Source organism: Argentina anserina, chromosome 6 (assembly GCF_933775445.1).
Source record: "Argentina anserina chromosome 6, drPotAnse1.1, whole genome shotgun sequence".
Lineage (NCBI taxonomy): Eukaryota > Viridiplantae > Streptophyta > Magnoliopsida > Rosales > Rosaceae > Argentina > Argentina anserina.
The window spans coordinates 29,183,687-29,195,935 of record NC_065877.1 but is presented as its reverse complement, the minus strand read 5'-3'; the positions used below and the strand labels follow the sequence as shown (position 1 = coordinate 29,195,935).

The window sequence follows — 12,249 nt, the reverse complement described above, 5'->3', positions numbered from 1 at the left end:
TATTTACCATTTATACACATACATAACCCACTATATCATATACGTATAGTAGTTTGGTCTTTTAAATAAAACGTAAATATGAATCTCCGCCAATGGTAGATTTGTCATAGTGAGATTTACTCACCTTATGTTCCTGAGTGTAATTCCACAATGCCGACAGCAAATCCTTTACTTGTTTTGTCGATCACCTAGTTGTATAATAAAGTGGTTAGAAACGTTATGTAAAACCTCAAATGCCGAATCAGTACTACTGTTTTACTGTTCAACAATTTACGGTTTTTACGTAATTACTGTTTCATTGTAATTACTGTTCCAGTAAATACTAATCACCGATTTACTATTTAGAAAATTACTTTTTATAATTAATGTACATAAATTACTTTTACATTACTGTACAGAAATTACTTTTTATAATTTACTGTATATAAATTACTTTTTAATGTATATAAGTTACTTTTTTTATTAAAAAAACACTATTCGAAAACCTTATTCTTGCTCGGTTCTATTAGCATCAGAAAAGGATGGATCGACAATTTCGATAGTGTGATTCAATTGCTGGTTTCATTAGCTTGCTTGCCAATAAAGGATGCTTAGTCCCTTGGCGTCTAAAGAGTTTATTATTTAGCTAACTTTGCGGTGGATGATGATGGACAATATTGGTGAGATCGACACTTGCCTTCCCTTTACTTCGATCGGCTACTTTTGTTGATAATTATATTTCTCCACGCTTAACCTAGCTAGCTAGCATCACGAGTTCACGACACGTACTTTGTATTGCTGTTCCAAGAGGTTAACAGGCCAAAGGTATGTTTCAGAAGTAGCTAGAAAGTTTGCAAGAGAAACAAAGTAAGGTATATGTATGAATTTTGATTTAAAAAAAAGGGTATATGTATGAATCATTTAACGAAAATTCTTTACTTGGCTTTGTCAACAGACTCAACCCTGCATGCATAAATATTAAAAGTAATTTATATTTATGCACATATAAACCATTACTTTCCCACCAATCTCTTGAAGGCATATTATTTTGTCTCATAATCAGGACAATATATTGCAGGGCGAAATTACTTGTGAAATCATAGAGGCGCGCAAGTCAGGCAACTATAGCACTTTCATCATGGGTGTTCTTGCAGCGATTGCTAAGAATTTGGATACGCTGATCGGGTAAGGTTTATGCCAAAAAGAAATCATACCCAACCGGCATATTTAATATATCTCCTCTATTTTATATAGTTTAAGCTGTAAATATTGCTAGTGTAGGGTATTTTTGTACGTTGAGCCCCTGGAAAATTCTAACAAAATAAAAAATAACCCAAGGAATAACATGCATGACTATATGAACTGTTGACCAGCGAAATATATAGGATATTACTGTATGAACAAGATTATCTGAATTTTTGTTTTCTATCCTGCAGGCCCGGAGTGACACTTCTTTATCCTCTGTAAGTACAGCACACCCCCACAAATCTCGATCTTAATGTTTATTTGAGAACATTTATCGATCAATATTTTTTTTTTTGAGGAAACATTTAATTTAAGGCCTTAGGCTAGAAGTTTAGGGATAGCTAGCCAGAAGTATTAACTATGATTATACAGATATGCAACAATGAGGGCAATAGAGAGCGCTTCCACACTAGACGATCAGCAGTGGCTTACATATTGGGTGATATATTCCTTTATCATATTATTCGAGTTCTTCTGCTGTAAATTCCTCGCTTGGTACGTTAATTAACTTCCTGAATAATAATTATAGCTTTGCATGCATGCATGGATTTGATTAATAAAGTAGAACGTTAATTAATTGGGGAATTGAGTGCAGGATCCCAATATGGCCATATGTGAAGTTGTTGTTCTGCATCTGGCTCGTGTTGCCAACATTCAACGGGGCAGCCTATATATATGATAATATTGTGAGAAAATATGTGAAGCCCGGGCACTACATAAATTGGAGTTCATCGTCATCCTCCAAACACCCAGAGGGACAGAAGAAGGTCATCCAAATGATGAGCCTCGACGGAAGGAGGTCGGTGGAGAGTTTTATCGATCACCATGGACCTGAGGCTTTCGAAAGGGTCGTTAAAGCGGTACATACAAACTATAACCAACATATACTCGATTCAATATGCTTAGGTCCTACGTCTGGCCGATTCATACTTCTGGGGGTTAATTTACTTTGCAGGCTGAAAGAGAAGCTAGGAAGCACTGAGATGATCTAGCTAGTTCGTAAGGAAAGACATGCAGCTCAGATCGGTGAACATATATATATATGAGCCAGTAGTCAAATATATACGCAAGTCAATTCTTTGTTTGTGTAAAGAATGAACTAATAGAAGTACAGAACTTTTCTCCTTTTTTAACATATTTAGCATAAAATATCATTTATGCTTTCATTTATACTTAAAAATGGTGTAACAGAGGACCGATGCCTCCAAAACTCTTATAAATTTGAAGAATATACGACAGTGATTGAGTTGAAATTAGATCTTTTAATTCCAAAAGTCTTTGGCCACTTCCACTTCAAATTAATTGGGGTAGTAAAACAAATAATTTCAACCATACGAGCACGAAATGGGTATATTGTACATGTATACAAGACTCGTGTAGCAAGTGAATTTGGGACAAACGTGATTCGACTTTCTCTAAATCTACTGATCAAACATAGTATACAAATTCTGATCACAACATCTACCGCATGTGATTTGATATGCCAAACTTTTCATCAAACACATTTTCGATTATTCTAGCAGGAAAGGAGTACGTCGTGCTAGACGTCATGATCCATTTTACACCTTAAGAAGACGCAATTAGTATTACTGCAATGGTGGATCTAATTAGGGGGCGCCAGTTTAATTTGGAGTGAAATTTATCAGTCACTAATGTTTTAAATAGCTAGGAAGCAAACTGTATGCCTCAAATAGGTTTTTTAAGTTTTAGTCCCTGCAAGTTTCTGGGAATTGTGCAGAAAGAGTTTAAGAACAAGGTGTTTGATGATTTCTAGTCTAATGCTATTAGAGGTACTTTCTTCCTGCCCGCAGGAATGATGTCTTGAAAATCCGCCTCAGAATTTCATGCATGAAATCCTCTTTGTACATAACTACGTGTTCTATTGTTTTAAGCTACAAATAACAAATTATCACTTTTGCCTATCCTAAAGTTACTTCAAAACATTTTCTCTAAACAGGGGGAACAACACTTGCACACTCATCTTCTGCAATTCCACCAAGCACGTTTAATCACCCAGTACACGATTGAAGTTTGAAAGGAACTAGGGAACTATACAGTAACCATGAGCACATGATTAAACCAAATATCCCAACATTACAATGTCATATTTTACAGATGTCACATTGAAAAAACCTGACTACAGAAGAAAGATGCATTCTAAAATCTCCAAGCTAACTGGAAGTGTTGGAGTTGGTACTTCAAGTAGAACAACCCCTGTTACATTCACAAAATGTGATCTCTGTTAAAGATTAGTAACCGGTAAAGTAATGAAGAGTAAGCAAAAATAGGTTTGTTTTGATTGGACTTACTCTTAGAACTTGTAAATTTTTGTTGATTTCGTCTGAGGGTCAGGTTCTGTACAGCCATTTGTTGCTGCAACAAAAGGGATAGTTGAATGCATTGGCCTGCAGTTATCTTGTTCCACATTCGGAGTGGGTTTAATGATATGTTTTGCCCCTGCAGATAGTTTCATGGGACCTGATCTCCCTACATCATCCACTTTGGAAGACTCGATGCGGAAACTTCCCAATCCATCCTTTCGAGTTTCATGTAGGATGCACTCCGAACCACTTGCTTGCTTCTGACTTGATTCAAGCCCAAGTGCTCTGAAATTTGACTGCATTTCATCAATGAAATCCCCATTTGACGACAATCCTGCCATGACTCTTGACTTCTCTTGCACTTCTAAGTTGATTATGTTAGGAAGGTTTGTTGAATCAACTGCTAATCTCTTGGTTTTCTTGCATGGATAAAGGTCTTTGATACCAAACCTTTGAGGTTTCATTCTGCCTTTCAGATCCTTTCTGTTTCTGTAGCTCATCATGGCAGAACTGGGATTTTCTTCTGGAATGACTTGAAAACATTGATGCGAAGCCGCAGTTTGAGGAACTTGTGACCTCTTCACTTGTAAATGAGATGATTCGGATGAATAATGCATGGAGGGGGCATTGAGATTGTTATTTCTGGGCATGATATGATGAAGGTATTTGCTAGTGGTACTAGGAAAAACCTGTGCCTGAGGAGGTGTAATTGGCGGGTTTCGCTGAAGTGTTGCATGCAACAACCAAGGAGGCAGGCCAGCCTTTGAAGAATTCTGAAACCATGATGGTTGGAAATTTTCTCTACACTCTGGATTTAGGAAAGGGAAGTCAAATGCTGATTTTCTAAAATGAGGTTGATGCGGCTTGTAACTGGTTTCTGGTCTTAAAATTCCATGCTCATAGGTAACTTGCGGAGTAGAGAATACAGGTGGCTGAGAACCAAACAGTTGAGATTGTAGAGATTCAGTTCTAGGTATGAAAGGTGTGCGAAAATTGTGTTCCCCATTGAACATTGCAGGTGAAGGTGACTGAGAAAAATGCAGACAACTAACAGTTGGGCTTTTGGAGGTGGTATGGCTGCTGTACTCAAAACCCGAGCTACTATGACATGCCTGGTAGGGGTGAGGAAACCTAAACTCTGGAGCTTTCATCCGTAAATTTGATTGTTGAGCCTGTTCACTGCACTCGGATACCATTTCTTTCATTTTTGTTGATGTTGTCGGTTGATAAAATTTCTGATGGAAATTCTGCTTCAATAAAGGATTCAGCAAGGAGTTATTTGAAGGACAATGCTCAGTTATAATTTCCTTATCCATCCAAACCTTTTCATCCTCAAACCCTTGAATCTGTCTGCTACTATTACCAATTGCAACATCTTTTCCCATTAACCGCATTGTTGGTTGATTCATATTCAGCGGCATGGGGCATGAAATTTCTTTGGGAACCATTCTGCCTATGTTTTCGTTCTGTACCTGGTCAAACTGCCTGCATCTACTGCTAGAGATACTGAATAAATCCAGGTCTGAATTAAGAGGACGAAAAGAGTGCCTGCTTCTACTCTCAAAATCAAGCTGGTGCACGTCTGGTCTCTGAGCATTTCCGAAGTAAGTAATACCTACTCTATCTGTAAATTGTGAACTGGAATTCCCCCTCACATGATTCTGCAACGGAAACAAATTCAACTGATCAGTTGGAAGTTCCGTCTCTTGAAAATGCTGGTTGTATGCAGGTAAGCTACTGGAGGATCTGGCTACAGTATTCAACTTCCCCAGCTGATCAAAACCACTTCCACCCTTTGAACTAAACTGTATTAGCTCACCATGTGAATTGAGAGGCAAACCATAAAACTTATCATCCAAAAGCCTTTCCGTAAAGGTAAGTGGTCTTTGTTTCCACTGTGGAAAATGATATGAGCTACCTACTATGTCCATAGGCGGACGTATTGATTGGTAGGGCAGACCATGATCGCTCATTCTATCTCCACCTACGATGTTCATAGGTGGACATATGGATTGGTAGCGCAACACACGATCGCCCATTCTATCTCCCTCAGATTGTGACAGAAACTGAACTCTCCCTTGTGCATTCTCATTAGAAATGAAATTACGTATAGAAGGTTCAAAAAATGCTCCAGAATTTTCTTTTGAACTCGGTGCAGAAACTCCATGGTCAGGATGCACAAAATGATCGATCATCTTGCCACTGGGACCAAAACCTCTGGGAACCCTATCTCCTTGAGTATCTTCACAGGAATCTTCTAGAGCAGATATCAGCCTAGGAATGCCAGCATATGCAGGTTCACGTGCAGTGGTCAGGTAGCCTTGATTGAACATGTGCAAATCAGTATCTGGAACTGCAGCAACTGTATTTGCAGGCTCTGATTTCTCAGCCAAATGCTTTGCCTTTTCTTGATGATTAATATGTGTCCTAAGGAAACTCGGTATACCTACGTGATCATCAAGTTCAGGATATTCATTCCTGCCAGCTTTACTGAAAGCCTCGATTCCGTTATCAGTGCCAACAGAAACATCGTTTTCTCTTCTGTCTACCTCAACTGGGGATGCTTCTTTATCACTATCAGCAGACTGATCCTTCTCCGATGAACTGGTTAGTGTATCAGAAAATAAGTTATGCTCAAAAGAAGATTTTTCATTCTTACTTGGACCAAGTATGGCATCCTTGCCAGAGAACCTGACATGCCTTCTTAAATGTTGAAAACCACAAGTATTTTCTTGATTATCATGTTCCATTCTGTATGTAGAGTTCTGCCTACAAAGAAGATGATTCTTGAGAATGCTGCGAGTGGGAGACACTGGCCTTTTCTGCTTTGGAATGAATTTGGATGTTTGAGCTACTTTTCTCTTCTCCGTACATAAATTTTTCACATTTGGTGTCCTTGCACGACCAGTTCCAGGATCAGAAACATCTACTGCAACCTTCTTATGCAGCTTTTTGGCAAAATTGACTGGAGATTGCTGTTTGAGCTTGCAAGAATTTTCCTGAACCAGAAAGGAAGTCATTACACCATGGCATATGATACTTTCTTATAACACTACAAAAACAGCCTGAAGGTCAAAAATATGAATTTTACATATGGTACAAGACTTTGATCTTTGTAAAACGGTCAACCATATAAATTATGTTATCCTACTCAATACACCTATGGTGGTCATCACTCTCATCTATACTACTATATAAAGCCAGCACCCTCCAAAATCACCAAAATATTTGCCTAGAATGCCCTTTTTATTAGACTCAATTACACAAGGATTATGTGTTATAAAAATCAAAATAGATGTAACCACAATTATAATCTGTTTTTTTTTCATCATTACACAATAACTAATAAATTAACATGTGCATCGCACCGGTATGAGTCTAGTGTCAAGTAAATTTCACTTCACAATAACCCTTGCTCATCCTTCTCATTTTTTCTTCATGTGGTGCAGTAAATAAAAAAATTCTTTATTGTTTAATTATAACTTTGTTTTGATCTAGAGCATTTAATTATAATATAGAAGATACAAGCATTATGATCAATCCTGTACCAATCAACATGTATATCTTGTGTGCAAAGGGACTGTACTAAGCTAAATCAATAAATAATTTACCACATCTTGTATACTTGGTATGTGATTAAGTTTATTTCTGATTCTTCCACACTATGTATCATATACAGATAAAAAAAAGGCTGCACAATCGATTGCATAATTATAGCATGATGCAAGAAAAAATCAACAACATGCCCAGCTTGGCTCTATCAATTGTGAAAAACAAAAAACAGAAGACGGACGAAATTTTATTTGAAAGGTTTGAAGAATCTCAGCGTTAGCTTCATGGTGCAGCTTATGAAGGTAACAATGACTGGCACGTAACGATTCTCATTAACTCGATAAAGCTATAAAACTTTGAAGTCTTAATAAAATAAACGATGACCCAGCCAGAGAGTTATTTACTGCACTTAACCCAATCATGCACTTGATTCTTTCTAACCATATGCCTAGCTCAAGCAGTCTTGAAATTTAGCTAACTGCCTAACTCATTGCAGAATATATATGACATGTTGAATTCCATTATAAAGTCTCTAAGATGTCATAAAATTATACATCTACCTCAAGAGGTTGCCAACACATGCAATCAGTTTCATAACAGAAGTATATTGGTTCACAGAAACAACTGTCCTTGTTCAGATTAACTGTACGTGTCAATCAAAACGGCCGCATCCTCCCAGGGAGAATCACTGAATTAGACTTGATCATGTGAGCATGTAAGAGCAACCAAGCTACACTCCAACAGTCTCCAATGGGTTCTTCCTCAAGAGGATTGAGTAAGAAAAAAAAAACACATACACACACACATATATATTTATCATAGATGACCTTATTCACATATTTCAATGTAACTTCAGATGAGATGATTCCCAATCATCACATCTCAGTTACCATCTTTCTTCCCATCTTTGCTTCCAATTTAGATTTCTTTATGACAACATATCCATATATGTATAATATGATGATCACTTTCTAAAACTAATCAGACTAATAATTGGATCTTCTATATTGAAACACCTATATAGTTTCAAACTTTCAATACTTCTGAATTACTTGGCCATGCCAGAAAGATTAAGAAAATAATTTACCAATATACTGCTCCAGATTCAAAGACAAACACCCATTGAACTCTTCTTAATTCGACATTATTCCAAGATCTCAAGAAACACGATCCAGACAAACAGTTCATGCAGGCATAATAAGCTCCAGTAAACAATATATCGTTCATGTGATCATGATGTTTTCTTGTTCTAATCCTAGAAAATTAATCCCGACAACCAAATTAGGCATGCAAATCATACCAATATATATATATATGGCATTCCAACTCCAAATCATCAGTACACTTAACTTTCACCAGTATCATCTATATGACCTTCAAACACATAAAATAATGAACAAATGGATGTCTGGTTTCAGAAGTTGAAATGGTGGAAAATCCCAAAACTGTTAATACCAACATCTCAGCTCGCCAGCTGAATGTGAATGCTCAAAGATGTATATATTCAGTTAGTGTTTCATGATGTTCATCTTATATCTGGCCGAAATTAATAAGTCCAACGCCTATGCATGATAAGCTCTAAAACGAATGGACAGACAAACATCGCGGTACTCTTCTTACTCTTCACTAGCAACTACCAAGAAGTTCATACAAAACAACACTGCATGCCGATATCGATCACCTGACAAGTTACTAATGATACGCTGGCCATAAATTCGGTGTTGATTCTCCAGATGATCATCAACCAACCCATTAAACCAAAAACCTCTAGTTGCCCAGTTCTTAATCTTCAACTTCTATATAATATATTCATATCCCACGTATCAAATACTAGCTAGGCATCTGATCATACCCAAATTAATATGATTTTATCTTCTCCAAAAGACTAGAGCAGGGAAGCAATTCAAATCATTATTGAGCCTGGCTACTAGCCTGTTAAACGCATGATACACTTGGAATGCTAAACTAGCGAGGACAAAAACCCTCCATGAGCCTATATAAAAGCTCTACATTTCTGCCCAAGCCGTACTGAACACCAGCTGGAGAACCACCCCCACAAAAATCTCTTAATTGATACTGTTTAAAAAAAAACTTTTTTCATCGAGTAGTTGACACCTATGGCTGTAGTACAATCACAACCCCAACACCACTCACTGCTTCAAACGTATTGCAGTGTTTTTCTGCAGCCTTTTGACCAGTAATTTTATGCACAGTGTTAAACAGAAGGGAGCAGAAGAAGCCAGTGGAAAGAATATTGTAGCAATCAATTTACCACCCCCCAATAGTAATTAATCAACAAATATTTCTTGCTATGAATCATGAAGAATCACACACCCAATGACCACTAATCGAAATCAAAGCTTAATGATAGCACTACGTACCTTGTTTTTCTTCGTCTTCTTCTTGTTGAACTTCTTGTGGCAATTGTTGTTGTCTTCCAAAAGTACCACAGGCTTCTGTTTCTTTCTTCTCTTCGCCTTATCCTCTAGTATTGTAGCAGCAAGGATTTGATCTAGGTCTGAATCTTCCTCACAAACTTCCTCCTCATTAGTCTCATCAACTGTTGGGATCGGCGGCGCCACAGCGAAAATATCGGCTATCGATCTCTTCTTGGGTGCCTTGGACTTGGCCTTGGCGGCGCCTCCTCTCTTCCCCACCGGCCTCGGCTCCTCCCTAGACGCGTGAACAAGACACCTACTGGCATGCGCGTGGACAGCATTGGCACTCGCCGCTTCGAAATCTTTACAAACCGGAGTAACAAACGTCGACCCGGAAGCTTTCTCGGCCACCTCAACCTCCTCCTCCTCATGAGTTTCAGGCATAGCAGTGAATTGACGGTCGTCGTTGGATGGGATTTCTTCAGCGCTCTCTTTGTTGGTGAGGGTGATGAGGGTCTCCTCCTCTTGAGGTTGGAAATTGGATTTGATGCGATCGAGCTCATGGGACCACAGCTTGAACTTGGTGACAGTGATCGGCGGTAGCAAGGACTCAGCTTCCTCTCTGCTCATAACCTTATCATCATCACCATGATCGTCGTCGATGAAAGGACAACACTTGAACACGTCCACGCTCCTCATCTTCGCCGCGTACTCCCTAAAACACAAGAAAATAAATCAGAAGTTCAGAACCAGCAAACAATAAACCATAGAAAAAGGCTTGAAAAGACACAGGCTGAGTGAGCTTACCGGATGGAGAAGGCTTCAAACGCAACAGCCATGGTGGATTCTGGAGAAGAAACGAGCGAGGGCGCTAGAGATAAGGGTTTGGAGAGATTCTGAGCTAGCAAAGCTAGGGAAGAAAAGAAAGCTAGAGACTTTTAGAGAGAGAGAGAGAGAGAGAGAGAGGGAGTGAGGTGGAGAAAGTAAGAGAGAGAATGGGGTTTGTTTGTTTGTTGTAAATATTATTAGATGCATTAAATAGTAGTATTTTTCCCGCTCGAGAGAGAAAGGAAAGGGGGAAGATGGGGTCTGAGACTGACAGACTGAGAGGACACTGAACTGTGTGAAGAGGTGGTGGTGCTATTTTCAATAATTTTTAGTTATCCTTTTGCTTCTCTCTCTCTCTCTCTCTCTCTCTCTCTCTCTCTCTCTCTCTCTCTCTCTCTCTCTCTCTCTCTCTCTCTCTCTCTCTCAGTTTGCTTTCCCCTTATTTATGAGAGAAAGCGATGTATGAGACCCCAACCAAGGTGCTAAAGCGACCCAACACAACTAGACCATCACAATGTCTAATTCTTTCCTTCCCTCCATCTCCATCCCCATCCCATCTCTCTCATCCTCCATTCCCAACCCCATCCCATATTACCTAATTTATAATTTAGTTTTTATATAATTCTAACTTACAAATTTAGTATGTGGAAGCTGTAAATTAGTGATGTATTCAATTAGGATTCTATAGGATTTTCTTGTATTTGAAGAATCTTTTGAAATCTTGTGGTATTCAATTAAGATTTTAAACAATCCATTGAAATCTCAAGGTATTCAATTAAGATTTCAAAAACTTCTATGAATTCTAGTGGTATTCAAAAAATCGATTGATTTTGAATGATTTCATTTATTAGTTGATTTTGTTGGATTTTGAAGTATTTTTACACTATATCATGCTTGTTAGAAATCAAGCATCTAGACATGAGATTTTGATGTATTCTCTCTCTCTCTCAATAAGATCGAAATTTTTTATGTTTGTTCAAATCAATACATAGGAATGTTTGTTATTTGCTTAACATGTATGCATAAAGAATGTCGTTCCGATGAATTTTCTCCTAAAATATAAAATGATGAAGAACTTGATATGGAAGACGAGAATCTTGAACTACTTTCTCAAAGTCAACTACAACAAAGAGCATAGGCTAATGCTTGGAGACTATATTGTTGAAGCTATGTGGGAAGATAGACCACGGAATGGTGATAATGAAAGTCAAAAAGATAACAATGATATTGAAGACAATGCGAATGAAAATAATGAGGACAATGCGAATGAGAGGGATCATGAAGACTATGATGACAATGAGGTCGGAATGGATGAGTATGCAGCCTGTTAAAAAAGAAAACCAATTTATTAATTCTCCATGTTCTATATTTTATTATTTAATAATAATATAAAAATCATACATGCACTTGTGAAATCCAAGCAAATCAAGACAAATCTGGTAAATACAATACAATGAAATCTGGCTGAATCTATGTGGAGTTGAAATAATCTATGGATTTTCAGAATCCATTGATTATAATAAATCAATCAGAATCATTTGAAATCAGAGTTGAATACACCCCCTTAGCATGTGGAAGCTGTAAATTAGTGATTTTCAGAGTAGGTGAAAAAAGTAAATGATCTTAATTAGTGGATTTAAAGTCCCTAATTTTCATTTTAGATGATTTTTTTTTCATTTCGGACTTTCAAATTCATAATTTTGTAATCTATATATTTCGTGTTTAATTATTTTTTTAGTTAGTGTTAAATTATTTTAAGCAATTCATATGGTGTCTCTTCTGTCTTAGTAGTAATACTTAATCGGTAGGATTTGGCATTTTAACATACATGCATTTTTTATATAACAGAAAATTTACCTCACAAGGTCAATGTTAGTTGAAAATAAAAGAAAAATCACAAAGATGGTTTTGATGGGGGCAACGGATTTCTTTTTCGGCGGAACTCT

General features: G+C 37.5%; 2 protein-coding genes across 2 annotated transcripts; one reads left to right on the top strand and one right to left on the bottom strand.

Annotated features, from left to right (window-relative positions):
- Positions 1-1,051: 1,051 nt before the first annotated feature.
- Positions 1,052-2,359, top strand: LOC126799881 (HVA22-like protein f). The gene is made up of 5 exons (XM_050527146.1): positions 1,052-1,164; positions 1,416-1,442; positions 1,597-1,719; positions 1,820-2,084; positions 2,180-2,359. The coding sequence occupies exons 1-5, from the start codon at positions 1,118-1,120 to the stop codon at positions 2,204-2,206; spliced, it is 489 nt and encodes a 162-aa protein (XP_050383103.1). The 5' UTR covers positions 1,052-1,117; the 3' UTR covers positions 2,207-2,359.
- Positions 2,360-3,249: 890 nt separating this feature from the next.
- On the bottom strand, positions 3,250-10,382 carry LOC126798898 (uncharacterized). The gene is made up of 4 exons (XM_050525980.1): positions 10,283-10,382; positions 9,479-10,190; positions 3,534-6,544; positions 3,250-3,438 (listed from the first exon to the last, which is right to left on the bottom strand). Exons 1-3 carry the CDS (start codon positions 10,312-10,314, stop codon positions 3,536-3,538), a joined length of 3,753 nt encoding a protein of 1,250 aa, XP_050381937.1. The 5' UTR covers positions 10,315-10,382; the 3' UTR covers positions 3,250-3,438; positions 3,534-3,535.
- Positions 10,383-12,249: the final 1,867 nt, after the last annotated feature.